Source organism: Xenopus laevis, chromosome 3S (genome assembly GCF_017654675.1).
Source record: "Xenopus laevis strain J_2021 chromosome 3S, Xenopus_laevis_v10.1, whole genome shotgun sequence".
In the NCBI taxonomy this organism is placed as follows: Eukaryota; Metazoa; Chordata; class Amphibia; order Anura; family Pipidae; genus Xenopus; species Xenopus laevis.
In genome coordinates, this window is record NC_054376.1 from 36,175,973 (window position 1) to 36,189,092 (window position 13,120).

The following is a 13,120-nucleotide window of genomic DNA, read 5'->3' on the forward strand; positions in this document are numbered from 1 at the left end:
GTCTACTCTGTGTGTCTTGTGTTCCGAAAGGACCTATTCCCTGGAGATTCCGGTCTAGCCCCTTGGCGTCTGAATCGTTTCTCCTGTGGCAGGAACACACTCTTGCCTCCTGAAATTTTTTTAATAATAGAATCTAGATTCTCTCCAAACAATCTCTCACCTTCATATGGAAGCTGGCACAAGTTCGTTTTTGAGGCTGAATCTGCCAACCAGGGCTTTAGCCAGAGAGCCCTTCTCGCTGCCACGAGAGGGCCATAGACCTGGCTGATAGATGTACCAAATCAAGAGAAGCTTCTGCCACAAAATCCACTGCCACCCTGAGATCTGACAACATTTCTCTTAAAGTCGATCTTTTTACATTCGTGGCTACCGCCTCCTCTGGATTATTGACCCATTTCTTCATGGCTATTGACGTAGACATAATGCCACCGCAGGCCTACAAGCAGCTCAGGCCGAGACAAAAGCTTTTTTCAAGTCAAATTCCATACGTTTCTCCATTGGATCTTTGAATGCAACTGCAGCGTCCACTGGCAACGTAGTCTTTCGTGCCAACCTAACCACTGCTGTGTCAACCTTGGGCGGATTATCCCACAATTTAGCATTTGTCTCAATAGGATATTTCTTAGCAAACTTTCCCTGGACCACTTCCTCGACTGATGACCTTCAGGCTTATCCATAGAGGCAGAGAGGCTATAATAAAAGAAAATCAATTAGCCTTCTTCCCCCCTCTTCCAATAGTTGACAATAGAATCCTTGTCTTCAGCTTACCTAGATACTTTAGGCTGCATCCCTTTCACAGAGCCAGACTGTTCCATACTGAACGTACCTAACAACAGAAAGTATTTTGATTATTCCACTGCAGCATAATCCCGTGCAAACATGTAGCTTTGCTTATCACTTTCACCCAGCGCTATCACTTCCGCAAGTGATGTGAACAGAGGGAGCCACCCGCGTCCCCTAAGAGAGTGCTACCCGGAAGTGTTGTCTGCTTTGGAACGCAAGAGCGTTCCCCGTGGAACACATGTTCTACTTTGGCTCAGGGAGGGGACTCTCCTGTGCGCAGTCTGAGTATTGCGCCTGCGCACGGCACCTTCTACTGCCTTGATCCACTGCACAGCAGGAATATTCCGTGGTACTGTATGTCCGAGACGCCGCTAAGCCCCACCGCTCACACGCCAGCCTGAGCTATCGGCAACCACAGTGGAGCTCCTGACCCAGCCTACAGGTCCTTCTCCTCAACGATCCCCTCTGGGGAGCATTTGGGAGGCATCAGGAGGGAGAGAGAGGCGCAGGAAAACCCCCTGGCATTCAGTAAACTCTGTGACCTGGACAGGAAAAAAGACAAAGGGTGTAGGCAAGCGGGGCGGATATTATAGTTTGATTGGCTTAACCCCTTCATGTCCAGTGGCCTGTGGGGGCGGGAATACTCATATTGGTGATTTGCTGCCATGCGTGGCTTGGGAAATTGTTGCGGTAATGCATTGCAAACTTTGTTGACAATTTAGTTTTTAAGTCCTTTGAAAATGCTGGGGGTCCCCAACCTTTTGAACCTGTGAGCAACATTCAGATGTAATAGGAGTTGGAGAGCAATGCTAGCATGAAAAATATTCTTTGGGTGCCAAATAAGGGCTGTGATTAGCCATCTGGTAGCCCCTATGTGGATTGTCAACCTACATGAGGCTCTGTTTGGCAGTACATGTGGTTTTTATGCAACAAAAACTTGCCTCCAAATCAGTAATTCAAAAATAAGAACATGGTGTGAGGCCACTGGGAGCAACATTAAGGGGTTAGAGAGCAACACGTTGACTGGTCTAATGTAATGGGAAAGAGAACTCCAGAGGATGGGTATAGCAAGTGAAAAAGCCCAGGACATGGGGGGTGGGGCAGATTTATCAAGGGTCAAAGTCAAAATTCAAATTTCAAATTTGACTAGGGAATAGTTAAAATTCTATTTAAGTTTTTTAAAAAATTCAAATTCGATTTTCAAAATGTATCATACACTGGCCCTTTAAGGTAGCCAGTGCAGGGGCTGGTAGAGTGGTGGTAGTATTTGTGATGTTTAGTTGTGACTTTAGACAGGGAGTGCAGAGAGCAGCATGTTTCAGCAATCTAGGCAGGATACTAAATTATGACCATAGCATATATAAACATCCACAGAGCTCTTATACAAGATTGAAACATCATGAAGCCCCTATAAAGGTAGATTGTTAATTTGGACATATTAGTAAAGGCACAGTAAACCAGCTGTACAATGGTACAGACCCAGTTGTGTTTTTGCCTGTAGTGCTCTGTTTTTAAAGAAAAAAAAGCTATGGAAAACCTGAGCAATTCACAGAAGGATTTCCAGCCAAGTGCATTTTCCATACTCCAACACAGCAGAAGCGAGCAGATTTCCCAGCATCCCAAACCCACACACATTCCCAGTTCATTTTGAGAGTGTAAATGAAGGTTTATAATTGCAGCCACACACCAAAATAACCCCTTGGCGTTGCTAGGTTACAGTAAGGTGCATAGCAATCACTAAAGGGGGCAGCTCCTAAAACACAAATGTCAGAATAAGAGCTCTAGACTTGGCATAGAAATTTCCGGGTATAGATGTGCCAAAAACAAACATTGCCCTTCCGTATGAGAAGGACCAGTCTGCTAAAGGATATAGAGAAATGTGAAGATATTGTTTAGAAAATCCCCCCTCTTAAATCAATATGTAGAACGTGCTTAATCTTATAGGTGTTGTGTACTGTCCAGTGGTGGAAATAAGAAAGAACTGATGGTAATTATCCTTGACTAACATTTGGGCCCACCATGAAATCCCCTGTTACTATGACAGACCCGTCTGAATCTGTCAATGTCTGCAAATGTCTGTAGATGAGCAAAGATGGATGGTTTGGAAGCTCAGTGATTGGCCTGTGCATGCTTCATAGAAACACTGAAAGGAAAGTGTATAAGAGTTCTGATCCTCAATGTTGATATGTTTTAGGGTGTGGGTGTATATTAAATAAAGCTCTTATGGATTAAACAGAGCCATACTTAGATAGAATGCAGCATAGACACGATAACCTCTAGAGGAACATCATCATCCATTTTCAACGGTTTAAAATGTATCTAAACATAACAAAACCAAAGGAAGAAAAAAAAAAAAAATGCTTTTCTTCCTTTTGAAAACCCTGCCGCAAATGGCCCTTCACAGAGTTCTTCTGAATAACCCCACTGTATATTGCAGACCTCGTTGACAGCATAAAATGTGCACTTAAAACGTGCTCCACTCTCTTTTGAATTCCTTATTCATTTCATTAACCAGGAGCTCAGTTGAGGAAGGATGCTGTGGTAACTGTAACCCATCCCATTGCACTGCCCACACACTACACCAGTAAGCATTATATACTACAGTATACTAGCTTGTATCCGTCAATATGAGCAAGTGTATCTATGAAGATTCTCATTTATTTACGTCATGATATACAATATCTAGTAGAATTAAGTTAACTGGACATTTAGAGGCAGATTTATCAAGGTTAGAATTTCGAATTCATGTGAGGTTTTTTTTAACTCTGATTTTCTTTGAAATTCGACTGGGTTATTTATTTAAAAAATCGAATATCTAAAACTCAGACTAATTTTACTGACCCGAAAACTCCAATCGAATTAGATTCAAATTCGACCAAACTCGAATTTTTCACCGAAAAAAACCTGGAATGTCAGGAAGGCTGCGAACATCTCCAAATTGGTCACTGGGCCTCTCCAATTGACTTCTACAGGAATTTGGCAGGTTTTAGGTGGCGAATAGTCGAATTGTATATTATATGATAATTTTGGATAATTCCCTAGTCGAATGTGTTTTGACAATAGCAAATTTTTGAAAATTAAAATTAGAATTTTCAATTTGACTATTATTAAAATGTGGCTTCTTCAGTTCAACTGAATGGCACAACATAGAAGAGCCAACTCCTCAGGACTAGACTCATGGAAAAGGGCCATTCCTTTGAGGACAACGATGTGCACACACATTTTGGATAGAGAGAACAGTTTAAAAAGAGGTCTGAAAGAAGCAATTTATGCCAAAGTGGAAAAACGATCACTGAACAGATGACACGTTGGTCATCAACATACATTTTGTCAACCGTTTTGACATCCTTACCCAGGCGGCTTCACAACAATTCAAACTTCCAGTCATATACAGTACATGCCTCAGTTAAAAATGATGGTACCATTCTGACTGGATCATCATCTGTGAGTATCAGCCAACACCTTACTGAAGTTCAATGGAACCATTGTGATTGGATGTCTGTGACTTAACCACCCTCAAGGGTTTAAATGCCAAGGAATTCTCTACCACTTCAGTTGAACTGAAGAAGCCACTCGGATGACTGTTGAAAAGTTTTCAAGACGACTCCCTCTGCCTATTTGAAATTAAATGGCGATGCCGGCATGCCTATCCATATCAGAAATGGTACACGGCAGGGTTGCCCGCTTTCTCCCCTGCTATATGCCCTCAGCATAGAGCCGTTAGCTGCCAGAATTCGGGATCATCCAGACATTGCGGGAATCTCAGTGGGGTCTGACACATATAAGATATCGCTTTTTGCTGATGATGTCCTGCTCACCCTCAGTAATCCTCCTGTCTCCCTACCTAATCTCCACCGCACGTTGCAGGAATATAGTTTAGTAGCAGGATACAAAATCAACTGGGCTAAATCAGAGGCTCTCCTGTTTCATGTTGGTGAACAGGCTAAAAGGGCGCTTCAGGAGACTTTCCATTATAAGTGGCAGACATCACATATAAACTACTTAGGAGTTAAGTTGACACCCCATTATCGCCAGTTATATAGAGCAAATTTCGTGCCCCTGGTAGATCGGATTCGGACAGATATGCTGGAGTGGGGGTCTCATAGTATCTCTTGGTTTGGGCGCATAGCCGCTGTCAAAATGACAGTGCTCCCTAAACTTCTATACTTGTTTGAAACTTTACCAGTCCACCTCCCTGTTACTAAGTTGGGCCATATTCAGAAATTGTTACTTAAATTCATATGGGGAACAACGAAACCCAGATTGCCGCGTTCAGTGCTCTTAGCGGGGCGGCATCAGGGGGGCCTTGCGGTGCCTGACGTAAGCAAATACTATGAGGCCTCACATCTGCGCCAAACTCTGGCCTGGTTACAACCTCAAGCGCCTACCAAGTGGGCTCGATTGGAAGCCACGTGGACCCTCCCCTACCATATCAGTAACCTGATTTTAACAAACCACCCTAGAGTCCAGTTATCTGCATTGGCCCCGAAGCCTATTGCTTTCACCCTCTCGGTCTGGAACCGTTGCTTAAAGAAATATCGAATTAGCAAACGCCCCTCTGCCCTGCTGTTGCTTTCTGCTAACCCGGACTTCCAACCTGGCCAAGGGCCATCCTATCAGTTAGATTGGGCAGCCCATGCGTTTAATAGGATACATGACTTTGTTAACCCGCTGAAGAAGCAATTGTATACTTATGACGAATTGTTTAGAAAATGTAATTGGAACACAGGGAAAATGCTGGAATATCTCCAGATCAAACATTATATTGCATCTTTGTTTGGGCATCGCCCCCGGATAGAGCTGACTCCATTTGAGCGAATATTGAGTGGCGGCTTCCCTTGCAAGGGGCTGATTTCTCAATTATATAGTCTGCTTAATACCATTCCAGGAGAGCCATTCCCTAAACACACTTATATGCAATACTGGGAAAAAGTATGGGGAAGGAATGGTCTCCCTCCCAATGGGGGATGATGTGGGAGAATGCACGGAAAATGACGGTGTGCACCCAGCAAAAAGAGAGTATCTATAAAACTATGATGAAGTGGTATTTTACCCCGGACCGCCTCTCTAAAATGTTCGCTCAATGTAGTCCTTTATGCTGGAGGGGCTGCCTACACAAGGGCACTCTATTTCATGTTTTATGGGATTGTCCGAAACTAGCACTTTTCTGGAGGGATATTGTTCAGCTGATACTGAAGGTTTTTAAAAAACCTCTGGTTATTGAGATGCCACACTTGTTATTGGCCCTACCTGTCACTGGGGTCGGCAACGCTGGTCAAAGGTGGGTTAATCAGGTGGCGACGGTGGCACGGTTGGCGATCACCTCCAAATGGAAGTCCTCTACCCTTCCTACTATTCGGGAGGTCATCTCGCGGTTGGATAGTAATAAGAAATTTGAGGAAATGACCTTACGAATAAGTAACACCTTACATTTATATGATAAAGTCTGGGGTAATTGGAACTACTTCCTCACGACTGCAGATGCTCACTCGTACGAAGTCTGATGATTTCTTGTATCCTTTTTTTTTGTGTGTGCAAGGGACTGGATCTCTGGGCTGATTTCGCCTTATACGCTTGAAGGTATCGATTAGGGTTGGCTCTTCTTTTTTGTTAACCCCTCCCCTCCCTTGTTTGCTATTTATGATTTCTCTTTTCACGGATGTGTATTTCATGTACCTGACTTTTGCTAATAATATGCCGTTGTTATTTACCATGACTGTTGGGCATTTCTGGAAATGTATGTACTTTCTGTTTTTTTTTTGTTTTCTTTGGAAAATCAATAAAGTGCAAGTTACAAAAAAAAAGAAAAGTTTTCAAGAAAACTCTAAGGGGGCTTTTTATCAAAATCCGAAAATCTGAAAACTACTCTGACCAAATCCGCAAGGGTTTTTTTCCCTTTATTTATCAATACATTTTTCCGAAAATTTCCTGTGTGAGAAAAAAAAAAAAAAAAACATGAAAAATTGAAATCATACAAGTTTTTCGGATTCAAAGCCAGAAAACCACAAAATCTTCGGATTATTGCACAAAACCCAGCGCAGATCAGGATATTTTCTCCCATTAACTATATGGTCTGAGTTGGAGTACTTTTTTTTCCGGACATTTGGCACCCTCGTGATTTAATAAATTCTGAAAAATTTTTGTTTTTATTTCAACAAAAAATTTGGATTTTATAGTAAAAAAAACCCCTCAAATTTTTACATTTTTTTGCATTCGGACTTTTTTATAACCCCATAAATGTCCAGTTGCCTTTGACTTCATTGACTACTAGTTACTGTATGAGTATGTGTAGTTTTTGGAAATGACAGATAAAACATTTTCTGCACCCTGCATTTAAAAATAACTCACTATTATCGTGGCACCAGGTTATATTTCTGCCTTCAAACTGTTACTATACTGGGGGCAAAGACATATCTGAGAAATATGTATAAGGCACAATCAAAGATCCTTATCTTTCACTGCACAGGGAAACCTCGAACACCCTGCCACCACTCTGCAACAGTCTACTGTTATGGGACCCGTTATCCAGGTGAATGCTGGTGTTTTCTGGATAACAGCTCTTTATGTAATTTGGATCTTCATACCTTAAGTCTACTATAAAATCATGTTAACATTAAATAAGCCTAGTAAGCTTGTTTTGATTAGTTATATCTTTGTTTGGATCAAGTACAAGGTACTGTTTTATTATTACAGAGAAAAAGGAAATAATTTTTAAAAAATTTGGATTATTTTATTATAACGGAGTATCTGGGAGACGGCCTTTCTGTAATTCTGAGCTTTCTGGAGAACAGGTTTCCAGATAACAGATCCCACACCCATATTTTCAGCTCAGGCTTGGCACAGTTCCCTATACATACCACGTAGGCATAAATATGCTTAAGTAATCTAGAGCAACCGAATTTCATAGGTCTAGTGCAGTAAGAATGAGAAAAACAAGACGGTGACTAGATACTACTGCATCTGTTTTACTTTACCACCAAACTGCCACTTAAGATCAACATGTGCAGTATCCCTTTAAAAACAAAAAATGTTTAACAAGAAGATTTAATGGGTTAGCTCATTTATTTTCAATAGGAGGCTAAATAGATCCCATAGAGTTAATACTTTGAGCATTTATTCCAAAGCACAGGTGTTTATATAACAATGTGACGCAGGACCGAAGTCAGCGCCGGATTTCGATGACGGGCGCCCCTAGGCCGCGCGGTCCGACAAGGCGGCCGCGCGGTCCTAGCGCCCACCTCACCTCCACTTCCCAGCTGCTGTAATTGAATGGGGACGCGGCTGGGCGGCATGCTGCCCCTATTTTTTTGCCGCCCTAGGCCCGGGCCTATGTGGCCTTGCCGCAAATCCGGGCCTGACCGAAGTAAATGCAGCAGAGATGCCAAGGTGGCATGCACTTCTCAGCAGAGAGAGACTAATGTAGAGATGATATTCTGGAGGCATCCTGTGATCCTCTGGGAATTTTCCCCCTGACTGCTCAGAGACATATAATCAGCAGTCATGACACTTCCACAATCACACTCTATGGATAATCACTGTGCTCCCATTGTCTGTCTTCTAAGCCCAGAGGACACAGCTCAATCCCTGCTACCTCTGGTGGGTAAAGCAGGATCTACACAGATCTAGGTGCATCAAATAAAGCGTGTATAAAATGGGACTGTTGATTCAATGGTGTAACTATAGAAGAAGCAGACCCCACAGTTGCAGGGGGCAGGACTGTGGGGTCTGCTTCCTCTACAGCTAATAAAAAAACATCTGCCCCAGCAGGGCAGGAGGATGGGGATCGGAGTGTGCAGGGCCCCTCTGAAGATTCATTTTGCCCATTAGAAGTTTGGCAAAGCAATATGCTGTAAAGGCAAATTAAAGAAGAACTCAACCCTAAACATGAATATGGCTAAAAATATCATGTTTTATATACTGAACTTATTGCACCAGCCTAAAGTTTCAGCTTCGGAATAGCAGCAATGATCCAGGACTTCAAACTTGTCACAGGGGGTCACTATCTTGGAAAGTGTCTGTGACACTCAGTGGGCTCTGAGCAGCTGTTGAGAAGCTAAGCTTACGGGTCATCACAAAATATCAAGCAGAAAATTATATGATATATAATAATCATAATATAATCTGATGCTACAGGGCTGATTATTAAATTCAGATGTTAATTGCACTGGTTTCTGTGCTGCCGTGGAGTAATTATCTGTAATAAATTACTTATCAGTCTTACATTGTGACATTTCTATTCTATGTGTACTGTATATTGTGAGTGGGTCCCCAAAGGTGGCCATACACGGGCCAATAAAAGCTGCGGAGAGACCGAGTCGGCAGCTTATTGGCCCGTGTATGGGGCCCCCCAATCGAGATCTGGACGATAGTCGGCCAGATCACGATCGGATGGGACAAAAAATCCTGTCGGATGGCGCCGCATCTGTTCGTTGATGCGGTCCCGCGATCCGACCAGCCCGTTCGTTTGGATCCGATCGTTGGGCCCTACGGAGAGAGATCCGCTCGGTTGGCGACATCGTGTATGGCCACCTTAAGATTAATAAGTGACAGCAGCACAGAGCATTTGCAGTGAATCAACAAGAAAAGAAGATGGAGAGCTACTGGGGCATATTTGGAGGCACATAACTTTCCTGCTAAAGGGCTGTGGTTGCGTTGGGCTGGTATAGAAGCCCAAAATATAATGTACAATATTTCTAGCCTGCGTCTTTAGTTAGGCTTTAGTTCTCCTTTAATACCCTTAAAGGGGCTCTAGACATAGAAAAAAAATCTATTTTAACAAGGGCTCATTCATAGCTACCATACATTATTCTCACAATTCATTGGCAATATCCCACCCTTAAAAATAAATACCTTGCAGACTCCCTTTCTTGTTCTCGTCTCTCCCACGTTGACATTTGCATTTTGCATAATGATCACAGCTTTCTGTGTCCCTTGTTGGCTCTGATACGGAGATTCAGGAGTTTGTTTTACAGGAGCAGATCTATCTGGAAGCTGCCAACCTTGATCACTTCTTACACAGAATCAAGGAAACACCAGCTAAATAATCATACAAAACATACAGACAAGGAACTTATATGTTTGAAAGTAGAACACCGCACCTGTAGAGACATTTAGGTGCTATACCTTTAACTGGGGGTGGGGATAGAACACTGTAGAGACTTGAATTTGACTGGCACTCAAAAATTAGGTCACAGCATTAAAATGTTAAGTTTTTTTAATCAGTTAACATGTCTACAAGATGTCTTAAAATATCTTTATAATGGACTACTCAACATTACAAACAGAAAGGTATTTAAGGGCAAATCAGCCAGGGGGGGAAAAAATATTCTTCACCTCTCTTATTGGATAATCTTATTTGTGTTCCCCTCTGGGCACTTTGCCCTTAAATAGCTTCCTGTCTGTTATGTTATTTACAATACATAAAATGTTAATCCAGTTATACAATGTTCGGAGTAGAGTTCCAGGTGCACATGCCCATATAATGCAGATTTAAAGTTGTTTAGCCTAGGATTAATTGTGTAGAGGCACAAAATAAAGAAGTCTTCTTGTGTTAAACGTTAAATTAATAATATAAAAGAATTGTACGTTTACACCTGTTTGCTGGAGTTTTCGGAGCGCCAGTCCAACTCAAGTCTATACATTTCGGTTGAAGAACATGTGATTCTGTGCAAGGAGCCATCGAGGTGGGCATTTTATAAAGCAGCAGTGGGTAGATGTACAACTGACCCAGTCAGTAAATGTCTGTATTTTCAAGAGCACAGTTGGTATAATCCGCCCAATGAGCTATAGGCCTCCATATTTCTGCTTGAGTCAGTTTTCATGGTTGAATCAAAGAAGACAAGTGAACAAAATCAAACTCTTTTGTAGACCTTCTGTTTCAACACGCACCATCCGCCATGTGATAGCCAACTGATTTGTAGAAATTGGAAACAGACCAGGAGTCAGCAGTACTTAGTCGGCAATCACCCTTTATTGGTGTGAATTCTCATGACATTTTTCGGGAGCTAGTCCATTTAAAGGAAAACTATACCCCCCAAACAATGTCGGTCTCTATAAAAAAAAAAAAAGATTTTGCATAAAACAGCTCATGTGTAAAACTCTGCATCATGTAAATAAGCCATTTTCATAATAATATACTTTTCTAGTAGTATGTGCCATTGGGTAATCATAAATAAAAAATTGCCATGTTAAAAAATAACGGCCGCCCCCTGGGATCATGTTAGGTCACATGAGCCAATAAACAGACAGAGTTCTGTCTTTTGCTTCCACACTTCCCGTTACAGTTAGTGTTGTGGTATTTCTGGTCAGGTGATCTCTGAGGCAGCACACAGACCATCACAAAATGGTGGCTCAAGGCAAGAGATGTAAAAGGGCTATATTTACTTAAATATATATTCCAGTTTGGTAAGATTCTTTAATATGCCACTTAATATGATGTAAACTATCTGTTGCTTAAGTGTTAATATTGAGGGTATAGTTTTCCTTTAAGGAACTAGCTCCTAGGAACTGCTGACTCCTGGTCGGTTTCCAATTTCTACAAATCGCACCCACAGCTCTATGCATCCAATTTTGGAAAAGCATGCACAAAAGATAACTTATGCACACAGGCTACAATAAATTAGAAGGTGCACCACCTGCTGTGGCAACACAATTTATAATAACAATATATGACAGGGCTATCCATCTAGAAGGCCAGATGTGTCCCCTTCAAGCAAATTATGGCTGCCCAAGTGCTTACAAAGATGGTTCCACCTTACAACTGTGTCAAAATCATAACAATAACAGATGGGAAAAGAGTGAAAGAATAGTTAATTTTTTTCAGACAGAACAGTTTTATATGCTTTGAACTGGAGCAACATTTCTGACTTTACTGACAAAGGAGTGACACATGAAGATTGTCTCTATTATGAACTATAAATTAAAAAAGAAGACAAAGGAGTTTTTCGCTTTGCTGTGTATATCTCTGGAAACTGTACATTCTAAATTTCTTTTACGCCACAAAAAAAGAAAAAAAAATGATTTTTTTCAAATGCATTTTTTAAAAACTATTTTCTAAAAATTAGCTTTTTTAAAATCATCACTGTTACTTTCCATCCTCTTCTGTTTCTCATTAATAGTTTAGAGCAGGGGTCCCCAACCTTTTTAACCGTGAGCCACATTCAATTGTAAAAAGAGTTGGGGAAGCAACTTAAAAAAATATAATCATTCGTACTGTACTATTTGAAAACAAGAATACATGAATTACTACTACAGGTATGGGATCCCTTATCCAGAAACCCTTTATCCAGAAAGCTCCAAATTACAGAAATGCCATTTCCCATACACTACATTATATCCAAAAAAAAAAAACACATTTTAAAAAATGATTTCAGTGTAATAATAAAACAGTACCTTGTAGATATAAGGAATCCTTATTGGAAGCAAACCCAGCCTACAAGATTTCTAGTAGATCCAAATTCTGGAAAGAAAAATGATTCTGAAAACCCGGAGCATTCTGGATAACAGGCCCCACACCTGTGATTTTACTTTAACAGCTTGTAAGCTTTGCAGACATGTGGTGAATGGGATGAAGGAAAAGCAGACAGAAGCAACAGACACAGAAAACCTATTTCTGGCTAGGCTAAATACAACTTGGTTAGGAGCACATATGAAATGGCTCTATGTGGTCAAAGCAAACAAAGCAGGACTGTTAGTTTCCAGTCACACGTCTGGGAGAAGGGGTTTGCAATGTGAGCCCTATGCAAAGCGCTAGGCCTGGCCTTTATAGCACAGCACTGGAAATGAACATATTACAGTCAGCCTCAAAAGAGCCTGAAAGCCTCATATTTCATTTATACTGCCTAACAATACTCACTATGAAATAGATTTTGTGAAATAACACGGAGGATTGGTAGCGTAAATCTACAACCAAATAAATGTTCTTTTCATCCCACTTTCTCTCACTTCCCTCCTCTCACAGGTCCATATTTAATAGTGTCTCATACAGGTAAATTATAAATATATAGTGGAAGCAGTCCAGGCAATTGTCATCTAGCTTAAAGGAAAACTAAACCCTAAAAGTGAATATGGCTAAAAATGCCATATTTTATATAAATGACCTTATTGTACCAGCCTAAAGCTTCAGCTTCTCTATAACAGCAATGATCCAGGACTTCAAACTTGTCACAGGGGGTCACCATCTTGGAAAGTGTCTGTGACACTCACATGCTCATTGGGCTCTGAGCAGCTGTTGAGAAGCTAAGCTTAGGGGTCCTCACAAATTATCAAGAAGAAAATGAGGTTGGCCTGTAATATAAGATGATGCTACAAGGCGGATTATTAAATTCTGATGCTAGTT

At 41.3% G+C, this 13,120-nt stretch overlaps 1 protein-coding gene across 5 annotated transcripts in view; it reads right to left on the reverse strand.

Annotated features, from left to right (window-relative positions):
- glce.S (glucuronic acid epimerase S homeolog) overlaps nt 1–13,120 on the reverse strand; it is a 46,888-nt gene that overhangs the window by 12,941 nt on the left and 20,827 nt on the right. The window contains exon 2 of one of the 5 annotated variants that reach the window (XM_018255226.2): nt 769–826. The exons of 3 other annotated variants lie outside the window; for them this stretch is intronic. In XM_018255226.2, the coding sequence (XP_018110715.1) occupies nt 769–815 (47 nt within the window). In that variant the 5' untranslated portion in view covers nt 816–826. Of the gene's footprint in view, nt 1–768; nt 827–9,633; nt 9,820–13,120 lie in introns of all 5 variants that reach the window. One more of the 5 variants, XM_018255225.2, reaches the window with a different exon arrangement.